Source organism: Lepidochelys kempii, chromosome 5 (genome assembly GCF_965140285.1).
Source record: "Lepidochelys kempii isolate rLepKem1 chromosome 5, rLepKem1.hap1, whole genome shotgun sequence".
NCBI classification, from domain to species: domain Eukaryota; kingdom Metazoa; phylum Chordata; order Testudines; family Cheloniidae; genus Lepidochelys; species Lepidochelys kempii.
The window spans coordinates 37,408,468-37,421,981 of NC_136384.1; the positions used below are offsets into that span (position 1 = coordinate 37,408,468).

The 13,514-nt window shown below is 45.5% G+C and overlaps 1 protein-coding gene across 1 annotated transcript in view; it reads left to right on the top strand.

Annotated features, from left to right (window-relative positions):
• The first annotated feature begins 437 nt into the window (after nucleotides 1–437).
• Nucleotides 438–13,514, top strand: part of RAB3C (RAB3C, member RAS oncogene family) — a 200,602-nt gene continuing 187,525 nt past the window's right edge. The window contains exon 1 of the mRNA XM_073343988.1: nucleotides 438–609. Coding sequence (XP_073200089.1) covers nucleotides 586–609 — 24 coding nt within the window. The 5' untranslated portion in view covers nucleotides 438–585. The remainder of the gene's footprint in view (nucleotides 610–13,514) is intronic.

Below are 13,514 nucleotides of genomic sequence, written 5' to 3' on the forward strand. Positions count from 1 at the left end.
TCGGGTTGGTTTGGGCGGGGCTGAGTGGGGGGGGGTGTAAAACCAAGGTGTCAAGTGTAGCGCTAGGTCCCCGGCACTGCTGGAGACCCCCCGGCTGCTCTGTGGGGCTGCTGCAGCGGGGCTACTCGTCCCACTCGGCCACTTCCAGCGCGCCAGCTGGGAGCGGAGTTTGCAGCGCTCCGCTCGGCTGGGTGCGCAGCCCCAGCGCCTCTCTGCCCAGCCGCTGGACTGGGCGACACCCGCGCTGGCTTCCCCAGCGCCTCAGCACGCGGGGCTGGAGGAGGAGGAGGAGGAGGAGGAGGTAGGCGGGGCCCGCGCGGAGCTTTCTGGGAGTTGTAGTTCTTGCCCTTCCCAGGTCGCCTTTGCTCCCTGCCGCTGAAGGGAGCAGCGCGGACTACAGCTCCCATGGGCGGGCAGGGCGCGCCCGGCCAGCCGTGGGAGCGGCCGCAGGGACAGCTCCGGTGCTGATCCCGCCGCCGGTTTGTGAGCAGACGCCGGGGGAGCGCGCGGGGCGTGCTGTGGCCGCGCTCGCTGCTCGGCGGGACCCACCCGGCACGGGAGGCAGCTGAAGGGCGCGGGCCGAGGATGAGGCACGAAGCTCCCATGCAGGTACCTCGCTGAAGGGGAGCGAGTGGGGAGCGAGCTGCCGCCCCGGCGCTAAGGACACACACGGGGGGGCGGTCTGGGGGGGGGGCGCTTAGGCCAGCCGCAGCCGAGCAATGGCGTTAGCGTTCGCTCACCTTGCGCTGCTGCGCCGAGCGGGGACCGAGCCCTGGTCTTGTGAACGCCGCTGGGGGCTTGGGCTCCGCGCCTGGGAGCGAGTGAGTGTCGCCTCTGAGTTCCTCTGCGGTGGAAGGCACCGCACACCCCACATCGCCCCTTCGGACGGCTCTGCCTGCCTGCCCAGTGCGTGGCAGTTGCCTGGGTCAGTGGCCCGCTCGCCTGAGGGCAACCCGCGCCCAGCCAGGCTTTGCACAGCTGGGGAGGGGGGAGGTGACGACTGACTGCAAATAATTCCCGTGCCTAGAGGCGCTGAACTCAGAGAGACGCCTGCTCGCTGCCAGTGCCATTTCCCCCCTCAGACGGCGCTCGCTGCTGGAGAGGCAGGGGGCAGCTGTACGCCTTCTAGCAGCCTGGCAGGCACTGATGTCCTTTTGTGCCACTCGCACGCGGGGGTAGGGCACGGGAAAGCCCTCGATAGTCAGCCGCCCCCCGTGCTTGTGTTACTTTTTAAGATTTATGATCAGATATGTGTGCTGCATTAGGAAGCGCATCTATCTCTTCAGTTATTAAGCTCCTTTGTGAATGAATCTAAACTCCTCTGCAAGTTAATTAATTATAAGTTGGGTGGTTTTTTTTCTTTTTGGTGGGGTGTGTGGGGGAGAAATATGCAATGAGTTCTTCGCTGCATGCAAAGCAAGTTAACTGGAAATGGCTGTCTGTTTATCAAATAGGCAGTTATCCATCTGCATCAAAGGATGATGTCTTGTTGATAGAATTTGAGATAAGAATAGGATACCCCTTTCTTAATTGTTTTTGTGTAGGGAAAAATCTAACTCTTTGCACAGGAGAAAGAGATGGATATTCAGGTATTATTAATTGACATGCACTGTTGTTTTGATAGCCTCAGGGTAGTTGTTGTTTCAAATCCATATACATTAAATTACTTAATTTATTTTAGTAATTTGTATTATTTATTTATATTGCCATAGCATGTAGGAGCTCGAGTCATGGACCAGAACTCCATAGTGTACATCTGAACATAGGATTTTTAATGGAAAATTAATCATGTTTACGTTAGTAGCAATGAATCATATTGATGTTATATAATTTAACTAACCTCTTTACAGTTGTGCTGTAAGTTATGTTTTGAAGTGCAGCCATGGCAGTATATGTTCTCTTTCAGTATTTATGGTAGTGTTGCTATTATCTTGTGTAGCTTCTGTAACAGTAGAAGAACTTCAACATGAAAGGGGTGAAATATGAATCCTTTTAATATAAATGTACAAAAAGACAGCTAAAATACTGGGTAACACTGCTCTGAATCCCACAATTGAAGCTGGATTTATTTGACTTTGAAAAGTGAATAATAAACCTATAAACCCTTGTTATATCAACTGTTTATATGTCACATGCTGAAATCTTTCAGCCAAAGAGGCACATTAAAAATAAGCCAATCTGCTGTAAGCATTTCTATCAGTTTTCTGGGTAGAGAGCAGAGTTGGTTAAGATGCTGTTTAAAATACAGAGTTCTATTTGGTTGGTACATGAGTATTTTCACTGTGTTCTTTACTCTTAAGTATATTTACATATTAAAATAATATTTTGAATTAAATGATTTTGGAGATCCTTTTGCAGAAAAATAGGTTTGTATATTACAATGAAAATAGAAGATTTTGCTTGTCAGTGGAAGAAAGTGAATGTTAGGTTCCTACTGGATTAGTTATGTATCACAGATATTGGATTTATTGGGCAAAAGCTTGTTAAAAATATAGAAACAAAATGATTGTACAAAACTAACTAAAGACAATTATAAAGAAATAAAAATCCAGGATCTATAAACATATATTTGTCATATTATGTTAAAATCACATCTTGATTTTTATATGAGCAGGCAAATATGAGATTGTTACTGCAAATTATAATTGTCCATTGTTATCAAAATGAGTGGAAAAGAGTGCCTTAGTATAAAAATGACAAAAAGGAGCTATAAACAAGGGTAATTTTTTTTTCTTAAAGGTTGGTGAAAGGACAAATAATGTATATTTCAGCATATCTCATCCAAAACTATAATTGCACAGCATCTGGGTTTCTCCAAGATATGAAAATGCAATCAGGCAGATTAATTCAGATTAGTTGTCATTTCCCTTTAGAGGCTTCAATTCAAATGCTTCCTTCCACCACCACCACGTCTAAAAACTATTTTTATTAAATCTTCAAGCAAAATACAGTTCTGCTGTGGGGTCTTCTTCTAAAGAGACATTTCTTTTTCTAACTCTAATTTAGTACAGTTCACAGTCCTTGTCCAAATGAGATTTTGGATTGACTGAACTAATTGCCCGCTTTACTTATTTTATCTGTAAAGGAAGACTTTGTTACCAGGTTTTGTCTTAAACACATGATATCTCTCTTTAAGCTCCACAGTTTTATAAAACAGTCCGTTATAGAGTAAATGTAATTCTCTATTGCTAAAATATCTCAGTTTCAAAGAAACAGGAAGAAAGATGAATTGTGTCTATTGATCAAGAAGAAAACCAAGTCACCAGGCAGCATAAGAACTAGTTTTTCCTTTACAAATCAACTAATAATTAAAAACATAAATCTAAAAATATAATAAAAGATGAGATAATGGGCCATCTCAGTGGTACTGATCTTTTTTGCATGCACAAGATCCTTGTTTAAATCCCAAACACTGTCTATTTATCTTTGGGCCAACGAGGTCTAAGATGCCTGGAGAGGAAGGATTCTCAATGCTTGTGTATAAAACTATATGCAATATACCTATGGGCACATACATCACTGCCCTCTGCCAGATGGAATCAGATGTACTCAGGAGTTTGTGATGATTTTTTTATTACCATTTTTGTCACAAGTTTAAAAAGAAAATAGATGTCTTAATATTACTAACAGCTAGGTGGAGGATTGTGGTTTTGGAAGCAATAGTGCTGAATTCTGTTCACTGTGCCACATAAAAGCAGTGTGGCTGGCATGTGAGATGGCTGTATGCATGCAGACATGGATTGTAGGAGGTGAATAAGCATACATTGTTCAATCCCGCTTTATATAGCTGGTTAAGGAGTGGGAATAAAGGCTTGAAAAGCAGTTTTGCCTGGTTAGAATCATACTGGCTGAGATTTGGGAATGTGATGCAAGGGGTAGACTGTTATATTAGTGATGAATAAACAGATTTGGAAGAAATAGAAGTGCTAACCTCTTTTCAAATATCATAGAACTGGAAGGGACCTTGAGAGGTCATCTAGTCCAGTCCCCTAGGCAGGACTAAGTATTATGTAGACCATCCCTGACAGGTCTTTGTCCCTGCTCTTAAAAATCCCCAATGGTGGAGATTCCACCATCTCCCTAGGCAGTTTATTCCAGTGCTTAACCACTCTGACAGGAACTTTTTCCTGATGTCCAACCTAAACTGCCCTTGCTGCAATTTAGCCCATTGCTTCTTGCCCTATCCTCAGACGTTAACAACAATTTTTCTCCCTCCTCCTTGTAACAACCTTTTATGTACTTGAAAACTGTTATCATGTCCCCTCTCCGTCTTCTCTTCTCCAGACTAAACAAACCCAGTTTTTTCAATCTTCCCTCACATCTTTCCTGAAATGTGGCACCCAGAACTGGACACAATATTCCAGTTGAGGCCTAATCAGTGTGGAGTAGAGCAGAAGAATTACTTCTCATGTCTTGCTTACTATACTCCTGCTAATACATCCCAGAATGATGTTTGCTTTTTTTGCAACAGAGTTACACTGTTGACTCATATTTAACTTGTGATCCACTATGACACCCAGATCACTTTCCACAGTACTCCTTCCTAGGCAGTCATTTCCCCATTTTGTATGTGTACCTTCCTAAGCGGAGTACTTTGCATCTGTCCTTATTGAATTTCATCCTATTTACTTCTGACCATTTCTCCAGATCTTTCTGAATTTTAATCCTATCTTTCAAAGCACTTGCAACCCCTCCCAGCTTCATGCCATCTGCAAACTTTATAAGTGTACTCTCTATGCCATTATCTAAATCATTCATGAAGACATTGAACAGAACCGGACCCAGAACTGATCCGTGCGGGACCCCACTCATTATGCCCTTCCAGCATGACTGAATCACTGATAACCACTCTCTGGGAATGATTTTGCAACCATTTATGCACCCACCTTATAGTAGCTCCATATAGGTTGTATTTCCCTGGGTTTTTTTATGAGCAGGTCATGCGAGACAGTATCAAAAGCCCTACTAAAGTATTTTCCTCGTATCTCCCAACAGTTCTCTCTAGCTTTCCTGATATTCTGCAAATTCAACTGGAAGGTCTCAATAGTTTAGGCTGCTGCATTCAGGGTTTGTATGATCATAGAATCATAGAATATCAGGGTTGGAAAGGACCTCAGGAGGTCATCTAGTCCAACCCCCTGCTCAAAGCAGGACCAATCCCCAATTAAATTATCCCAGCCAGGGCTTTGTCAAGCCTGACCTTAAAAACTTCTAAGGAAGGAGATTCCACCACCTCCCTAGGCAACGCATTCCAGTGTTTCACCACCCTCCTAGTGAAAAAGTTTTTCCTAATATCCAACCTAAACCTCCCCCACTGCAACTTGAGACCATTACTCCTTGTCCTGTCCTCTTCCACCACCGAGAATAGTCTAGAATCATTCTCTCTGGAATCACCTCTCAGGTAGTTGAAAGCAGCTATCAAATCCCCCCTCATTCTTCTCTTCCGCAGACTAAACAATCCCAGTTCCCACAGCCTCTCCTCATAAGTCATGTGTTCCAGACCCCTAATCATTTTTATTGCCCTTCGCTGGACTCTTCCCAATTTATCCACATCCTTCTTGTAGTGTGGGGCCCAAAACTGGACACAGTACTCCAGCTGAGGCCTCACCAATGTCGAATAGAGGGGGACGATCACGTCCCTCGATCTGCTCGCTATGCCCCTACTTATACAATCCTGCATCCTGCTGGAATTAGAGGCATGCAATGCATTCTGGGGCATACCTGACCTCAGGAGGCCTCAGAGCAAGTGAGATCAGAAGATGGCAATTGGCTTAACAGGGAATGCCAGATCTGCTGAGTCCTTACCAGGGACATGGCAGGTCATGAGATCAGAACAATGGACCTATTGAAGCTGGTTGAGCTGCAGAGAGAAGGGGGTTAAGAGGGAGTCAGTAAAAGCAATGTATGAGTTTATCTCTACTAAGGAAGGAAATAAGCATATTTTCCTCAGAGCTTTTCATATCCTGCTGCCACCAGTGATGGCTGTACTCATACAAAAGCAAGCAGAACAAGGCTATGCTGGCTTCTACTGCATTAGAAATACATCAAAATAAAATGGAGAAGGACAACAGCAGAAGGGGAAAGGAAATGCTATTTCCACGCTCTTTTGAGGCTGCTACAAAACTGTGATGAATAAAGCCAAACAAAAGCCATAAAAGTACAGCAGTTAACATGGCCACATGTCTCTTAGCATTCAGCAAAATTATCCGATCCTTCCAAATTTATTTAACTTTCTGTTAACACAGGAAATGTTATTCCTGGAGAGATACATGTAAAATTTTCCACACATTTTAAATGACATTGTGGGATCTTGACTGCCTGACTGGCTAGGGGTATGTTCACATATTGTACACAGAATGTTTAGTTGCAAGGGTAGGTTTCTTGCTGAGGATGCAGGCATGCATTTCTGTGCTATGGACTAGACTGCTCCTCAGAATGTGTCTGTCTTAAACAACATTAGTGGAGCCTCTTACAAAGATTGTGAGGCTGCCCCCCATGATTTGTTGACAGGAGGTGCAAACGGAGGCAGGTACTTGCAAACTTGGCTGCTTTGCTGGAGAAAACATATATTAAGGTCACCCGTCTAATAGTACTTCGCAGTTCTAATAGCGCCTTCCATCTATAGCGGTCACTGTGCTGTACCTACATTAATGAATGAAACCCCAAAACACCTCAGAGGCAGGTAAGCATCCTCTGATATTGCTAAGTATTGTTATCTTCATTTGACCCCTGGGGAAGCAAAGCCACAAAGAGGTTAAGGTCACATAGGCAGTCTGTGTTAGAGTGAGGATAGAACCCAGAACTCCTGATTTCCAGGTCTATGCTTTAAACACAAGACCATCCTTCTCATCATGATTATGCCAGCCCGCCATAGAGGGCATGAAGGGATCTTGTGTATGAGTCTCTTGGTCACATTTTAGCCATTTTAGAAAAGAGATGGAGCTTGCACATCAAGGCCAGATTGAGCAGTGATTTACATTCCATATATTCCCATTAGACTGGGACCGCCCAGACTGTAAGTCATGTCTGAACTTGGCCTATTATTTCTCATTGCTGAAACTGTTTTTACCATTGTTCTAACTATGAATATGCCTGACTATTAATAGAAAAAGTAAAGGAACCACCGCACGCTTTCAGGTGTGAGGAATTATGTCAATGGGGTGAGTGGGAGGCTGTTTCTTTGTAGTAAATAGTAGTAATAATTCTTGAATCATAGGGTGTCATTATATATATACACATAGAAAGGAAATGCTGTTCTTTGAAACATTCTATAAATCATTATAAGTGAAGAAACCAACTAGTGTCTGTCCTTGCGAGGGGGAGAAATGGGATTCTTCCTACTCACAATAGTAGGCTTTGCTTTTCTCCTAAGAAAATATTTTTTATAATTATATAAAAGAAAATATTTGTAAAATATATAAAGGAATGAGCCCAGACATGTCCTGGCCAATCAGCAATGTTGCCCTTTTCATCCTATTTTGCATGGGGACTTCATTCTGTATGGCACAAGTGCAGAGTGTTCTGTGCATATAAAGGTTAGATGAAGTGTTAAGCATCACAAAGAGTTCAGGCAAACTCAGTCCTGCCTTAATGAGAACATTGTTGCACAGCCATCAATTTTGTCTAGGAGTAGGTCCTGTAAGGCCAAACAAAGGAACATGACTAAGTACCTCGTTAGCATAGTGAGTGTCGCACGTAAATCCATCTCTTCAAGCACCCTCATTCAGGGATTGGTTCTTGACCCTATATTATTTAACATTTTTATCAGAGACCTGGAAGAGAACATAAAATCATCACTGATAAAGTTTGCAGATGACAAAAATTTGGGAAGTGGTAAATAATGAAGAGGACAAGTCATTTGTACAGCATGATCTAGATTGCTTGGTGTGCTGGGCACAAGCAAACAATATGCATTTTAATAAAGCCAAAATGTAAATGTGTGTATCTAGGAACACAATGTAAGCTATACTTTCAGAATAGGGGACTCTATTCTGGGAGGCAGTGACTGAAAAATATTTGGGGGTCATGGAAGATAATCAGCTGAACATGAGCTCCCAGTTTGATATGGCCCAAAGCGCTAATGCAATCTTTGGATGCATAAACAGGGGAATCATTTGGCACTGGTGCGATCGCCTGCTGGAATCTGTGTCTAGTTCTGTTGTCCACAATTCAAGAAGGATGTTGATAAATTGGAGAGGGTTCAGAGAAGAGTCACAAGAATGGTTAAAGAATTAGAAAACATGTGTTATAGTAATGGAGTCAAGGAGCTCAATCTGTTAGCTTAAGAAAGAGAAGGCTAAGGAGTGACTTGATTGCAGTCTATAAGTACCAAATGGGAACAAATAGTTGATAATGGGCTTTTCAGTTTGACAGAGAAAGGTACAGAGTAATAAAATCCAAGGTCTAGATGTTGAACTAGACAAATTTAGACTGGAAATAAGGTATAATTTTTTTCCCTATGGGGGTAATTAAACAATAAACAATTTACCAAAGCTTGTGGTGGATTCTCCGTCACTGTGTATTTAAAAATCAAGGTTGGATTTTTTTTTTTTTTTTTTTAAGAGAAGCTGTAGTTCAAAAGGAATCATTTTGTGGAAGTTCTATGGTCTGTGTTATACACTTATATAGGAGGTCAGACTAGATGATCACAATGGTCCCTTCTAGCCTTGGAATCTGACTCTGTTCTCAGCCCATGCCATCACACTTTTACTTTGTATTTGTGGGAATAAGAAAACAGATGCCCATATGATTTGAGACTTACTTCCATGCAGTGCATAGGATTATGCCTACTGTTTATGCTTTCTTATGCCTTGTATACTGAGATTTTGGCCTCCCTTCAAGCCAGAGGGGGAGGAACCACCCTCTCTGCCCAAGTGGGCCTAGCCAGACCTGTGTTGCCCCTCCCACCGGAAGTGGGTAACAGGAAATATAAAGGGCAGGGCCTCCAGCTCAGTTGGGGCTGAGACATCAGGGAGGCAGATGGATTCTGCTAGCTCCCGGCTGCTGACACTGCTGCCAAGCCCAGCGACACCCTACCTGATGGGGAACATGGTGTCTTTCGCGGACCTGCCAGGACTGCCGCTGGCCACCTACCTGAGATGGAAGATGCCCCATGGTTCCAGGTACACCTGGAGGGGAGGGGAGGAGGTGGCTCAGGGACAGCCAACTTCAGTCTAGCTGTAGCACTCCCTGAAGCATGGTCGGCGTGTTGCAGATGGATCCCTGTTGATGGACCACTCTGCCACTGTTATGGCCCTGGGTGGGGGCCCGGTGGAGTAGGGTGAGCCCAGGCTCCACCCCACCCCTGGGGTGGCAACTGCCCCTCACCAGGCGAAGAGGCCTGTGTTCGTCAGCCGTCCGCCGGAGCTAGGACGCCTGACCCCTGGGGCTTTTGCGCTATGCCTGCACCAAGGGCCCAGGACTAATTGACTGCTGGATTTGTTCTGCCTCTGCATCCAGAGCTAATTGACTATTGTGTTTGCTCTGTTCCTGCATCAAAGGCTCAGAGCCAGTTGACTCCTGGGTGTTTGCTCTGTCCCCGCATCAAGGACTTGGAGCCTAAATGACTTGTGGGTGTTTGCTCTGCCTCTGCATTCAGAACTCAGAGCTAACTGACTCCTGGGTTTGTTCTGCCCTTGTTCTACAGGCTTCAGAGCTGATTGGCTCCAGAGTTTGCTGTGCCCCTGCTTAAAGAGTCGAGGACCCATAGACTACTGGGTTTACTCAGCCCCTGTTTAAAGGGCCTAGGGACTATAGACTGTTGGCTGCTCTCTGGCCCTTAGCCTGGGGCAGCCTATGGACTCCTGGGAGTCCCTATTCCTGCCTAAGGGCCGGAGCCAGTTGATTATCAGGGGGTTTAGCCCTGTTGGACCAAAAAAGTACCTAGTGCTCAAGCACCGTTATGCCATTAGTATTTCAATATTTTTAAAAATTGAGAAGCTTAGATGGAAGGTGCCATCTAAGTGCAAAAGAGAAAGTAGCAGATTTTCACTCTTTTACAGAAAGGGAAGCATATGAAGGCACCTTTTTTAGTCATGTGCTTCTTACTCTGGTGGATCTAAAAGTATCTGCTGAATATTAAGCTGTTCAGTGAACAGTTAATGGAACCTGTGACTGGGCAGAACTCACCACCACGGCACCTCCTGCTGGCCATCCTGGGAATTAGCTCTCATTTCACTGGAGTGCCTTTGTCTAGTGGTGTCTTGCCCATTGTCACGCTCACATCCACCTCTAGGACCCACATCTCTTCCTGGACCATGGCATCCTCTTCTGGACACAGGCCTCCAGTGGTGTCCCAGTCAGTCCTTTCCCCCCTTCCGAGGAACTGACCTCTTTAGTCCAATTGCTTGCCTCACTGGCAAACTGCAGTCCTGATTCTAGCTGCTTGTTTTAGTAGCAAACTGCAGTCCATTCACCAGCCACTCCCCTTAGTGGCAAGTGGGGGCAAGGGGAACCCAGGCCCACCCCCTACTCCAGGTCCTGACCCAGGGACCCTATAGCTAGCAGCCACATACTGCGCCTCCTCCAACTCTGCCATCTCCTTCCCTGGGCCACTTTCCCACAATCCTAGCACCTTCTCCGCCCTTGTACCAGGGCCGCAGCCTAGAGCTTTCTCCTACGCTGCTGACCCTCCCCTTGCCAGCACTACTCTGTCCATGGAACTCTGGCCTTCTAAGCAGTCAGTCCTCCTCCTCCCTCCCCCTTTAGGGAATGACTGCCCCCTCCTCTGCTCAGCATCCCCTTCTTATATGGGCCAGCCTGGCCCTGATTGGCTGTTACAATAAAGCTTCTCCTGATTGGCTGGTACTATAAGCCTTTTCTTCATTGGCTGCCTCCCGCGCAGCCTTCCCAGGGTGGCTTTAACCCCTTACATACCAGTGAGGGACAACCGCCCCATCACAGAACCCTATAGGAAATAACTTATTTTGTACATAGTTGTTGTGAATAACCAAGTGTCGACTTGTGATCATGAGAAGCTCTTTATGTGTTGCTAAAAGTAAAATTTATCTGATGTCTGACATCCTTTGAATGGTCTAAGCCCATACTCTAGGAAGAGATGTACCTAAAGGTACCACGTCCCTGCGGCCCACTGCTTCCTGCAGCTCCCATTGGCTGAGAACGGTGAACCGCGGCCACTGGGAGCTGTGGGGGGCCATGCCTGCAGATGGTTAACATCAGCAAAATGTCTCGGGGCCTGCAATCAGATGACCCTGGTGGGCCGCATGTGGCCTGCGGGCTGCAGGTTGCCCACCAATGCATTAGGCTGTTTGGCATGTTAAGGTTTTGAAAACAGACAAATTTGCTACAGCCACTATCTTCTTTGTCTTTTTTTCTTCCTATTGGTGTATTTGGCACTGACTAAACATCCCTGGAAATGAAGGTTCTTTGATTATCCACAGAACAGTGCCCCATGAGCAACACAGGCAGTAGCTATGCCTTCAAACGCCTCTGCTAATGTGTCTGAACCCTAACAGCAAGGGAACCAATTCTAGGAGAGAGAAAATGTATTTCATGGGGTGTAGTCGTACTTCGAGAAATGGGATATTTTGTACTTCAGAGATTTTTGGGAGCATAAATTCCCAGCAGTATGCAGTTAATTAAGGGGAGCACTGTGTATCATTCTCTGTAATCCTCCCATGCTTCCCACAAATTTGCCAAGCTCAGAAGTAGGAAATCAGTCATTTCTTTTGCCTTCCACATGCATAGCTAGAATAAGTATGCATACGCTTAATCTCCAGAAATAAGAAGAGGGGTGTAATTCTAGTATGGATATGTCCAGTTTGCCCAGTACTCTGTCTGATATATAGTACTTGTACTCCAGGCCATGGGTGGTAGGTATAATAGACCAGGGGAGGCTCTGCCTCTCCCTGTGCTGCCATGTCCAGTTGCGAGGTTTGGCGGTGAAGTTTTCACTTTATTATGCCCCATGCAGGTTCTGGGGCAGCTGAGGAGGCAAATACTACCTCCTCAGCCACCCTGGAACCTGCATGGGGCATATCAAAAAGCGTCTTCTACAGATGCTTTTCCCTTGGGTGGAAGGGCAGGTTGGGTCCGGGGAGGGGAGGCATAGCTGCAGCCAGCCCCAGGCTCCTCCGCTCGGGTCTTTGGCCACCCCGGCCGGGGAGGGGGGCTCTCTGGCCATGTGTGTGTATTGGGGGCACAGGGGGTCTCGTGGCTGAGGCCATGGATGTAAGGGGCGAAGCTGAGGGCTAGCCTTCCCAGAGTGGGGCTCCACCTGCCGCCCATGCTCCAGGCTTCTGATTCTCTAGTGGAATGTCGCTCCTCCAGAACTTCTATTACTCAACCACTGTAAGAACCCACGGGCTGAGAACTGGGGTCTGGAGGGTTTGATGGCAGCTCTGCTTCCTTCCAGGGACCCAGGTATGATTGCCACCAAAAGGAATTGAAAGACTAAGCTGTCCAAAAAATCCCATGCAAAGGGGCATGAGCAACAGCCCTCCGTGATTCCCTGATTGGCTGGCACACTGTATATAAACCAGGAAACCATTCCTGGGAGTTGTCTCAGTAATGCAGACCTCTGGTGTGCTTCTGCCTTACACCCTGCTTGCTGTTCCTTGCTGCAACTTGCCTTGATCCCTGACTCTGAACCTAGGCTTGGCTCCTGATCCTGGTTTACTGTCTCTGGCTTAAAACCATTGCTGACGCTGGTGAAAGACCCTGTCCCAGCTTGACCCCAGTTCTCGCCTCTTGCTCTCAATTTGTTAATGGACTCTGACTCTGCAGTTTCACCTGGCCTGGCCTCAGATTGATCCCTGACCTTCGGCCCCGATACTGAGCAACTCAACACATCTGTATACCTTTAAGTGGGGATGGGGACGACAACTCTCAGGTGATAAAGTCAAGAAAGAAAATGCCTCTTCTGTGGATCTAGAATTAGTGACCATTGGGTTCAGATTTATTCCAGTTGGTATTCCAGCGATAGATGGAGCCAGATGTGATGCTTTTTTTGGATTTTGTGTGGAACAGAGTACCTAAGGTGAATTGACATCATACAGGCCATATCTTATGCTTTGTCAGATGGTTTTTTCAATGGTGATGGCTTGCTGTTCTTGTAAACTACGTACAGCTAAAAGCTGTAAATGAGCATAAAGCTATAATTAAATAGATAAACAACATCTGATTTTCCTTTTTTGCATATGTTTACTAAGAAATCTAGTCGTTTAAGATAAGGTGGAGGCATGAAAGTGTAAAGGTTTTGTTTGTGTTTATTAAAGAAATCAGAAAGATTATTGATGTGTACTGTTAGTCATAATTACTGCTTTTCATCTTAACATCATTAAACATTACCTAATTAAGTCTCATCATGACACACCTGCAAACTAAGTTTTATAAGTTTTAAAGCCAGTATTTTCAAACTTACATGCCTAAAGTTAGGTACTGACATTTACATTTAGTCAAGAACCTTGGTTAATGGGAGCAGCGGGTGCTCAGCTGCTCTGAAAATCAGGCAGTTAGGTACCTGTGAGCCAGTGGCATTCCCACTGTGCGACAGA